This window comes from Cyprinodon variegatus, unplaced genomic scaffold (assembly GCF_000732505.1).
Source record: "Cyprinodon variegatus isolate N-32 unplaced genomic scaffold, C_variegatus-1.0 Scaffold1895, whole genome shotgun sequence".
Lineage (NCBI taxonomy): Eukaryota > Metazoa > Chordata > Actinopteri > Cyprinodontiformes > Cyprinodontidae > Cyprinodon > Cyprinodon variegatus.
In genome coordinates, this window is record NW_015152348.1 from 50,859 (window position 1) to 51,887 (window position 1,029).

Sequence of the window (1,029 nt, forward strand, 5' to 3'; positions counted from 1 at the left end):
CATCCCCTTCAAAGTGGAGATCATCCCTCCTAAGACCAGAACTGCCAAGCAGATAAAGGCTTCCTAGGACCCACACAACCCAGAAGCTTTACCTGACTTATTTATGTTCTATAGTAGGCGCCCCTAAAGTTGGTCCTGGAGGGCTGCTGTCCTGCAGGTTTCAGAGGTTTCCTGCTCCAGCACAGCTGATTTTCATTGAAAGCAATCATCAGATTCAGCTGTGCTAAAGCAGGGAAACCTGTAAACCCTGCAGGACAGCAGCCCTCCAAGACTAACTTTAGGGGCGCCTACTATAGCAGATAAATAAGTCAGGTAAAGCTTCTGGGTTGTGTGGGTCCTAGGAAGCCTTTATCTGCTTGGCAGTTCTGGTCTTAGGAGGGATGATCTCCACTTTGAAGGGGATGAAGAACTCCATCAATGATTTTGTCTCTTTTAAGTCCAGGGAATATTCCTGAGCGATCTTCTCAGCCGTCCACGTCTGAGGCTGGTGCTGGTGGCTGCCGAGGGCCTTGAGAGCCTCTGCGATGGTCAGTTTCCCTTTGGGAACGTCTGAAAGCTCTGCTAGACCAAACATGTGTCCTGGGAAGCTGACCCTGAGGGGCCTCCGCTCTGCTCCTTCAGCTGCTGCCACACTGTCTGACACCTGGGAGGGAATCACAAAGAACAACAGCTGAACACGTTTCTCAGACACACAGACCAGTTCATCTCCAGGACGCTTGTCCTGCTGGGAAATTAATCTCCGGGCCAATCCGAAAGCTCCTGAAGCCTCCACCGGGGCTTCTTCATTTAACTCATTCCAAAGCATGATGCTGCCACCACCATGCTTCACAGATGGGGTTCTGCGTTCAGGATGATGTGGACTTTTCACAGGTGATTAAAGCAGCCAAGTAGACCGACGCCTGCCAGTGTTCTGTCAGACCAGCATACCTACAGTCAATACGCAAGACCTCCGTTTTGAGTTTATCCTAAGGATGCACGATATTGGGATTTTGGCCGATATCCGATATTTTAAAACTCATGTAGCCGATA

The 1,029-nt window shown here is 50.0% G+C and overlaps 1 protein-coding gene across 3 annotated transcripts in view; it reads right to left on the bottom strand.

Moving 5' to 3' along the window:
• ndufaf4 (NADH:ubiquinone oxidoreductase complex assembly factor 4) overlaps positions 1-1,029 on the bottom strand; it is a 3,633-nt gene that overhangs the window by 215 nt on the left and 2,389 nt on the right. The window contains exon 3 of one of the 3 annotated variants that reach the window (XM_015404905.1): positions 386-643. In XM_015404905.1, coding sequence (XP_015260391.1) covers positions 386-643 — 258 coding nt within the window. Of the gene's footprint in view, positions 1-50; positions 644-1,029 lie in introns of those variants that run through there. The other 2 variants (XM_015404904.1, XM_015404906.1) reach the window with 2 other exon arrangements.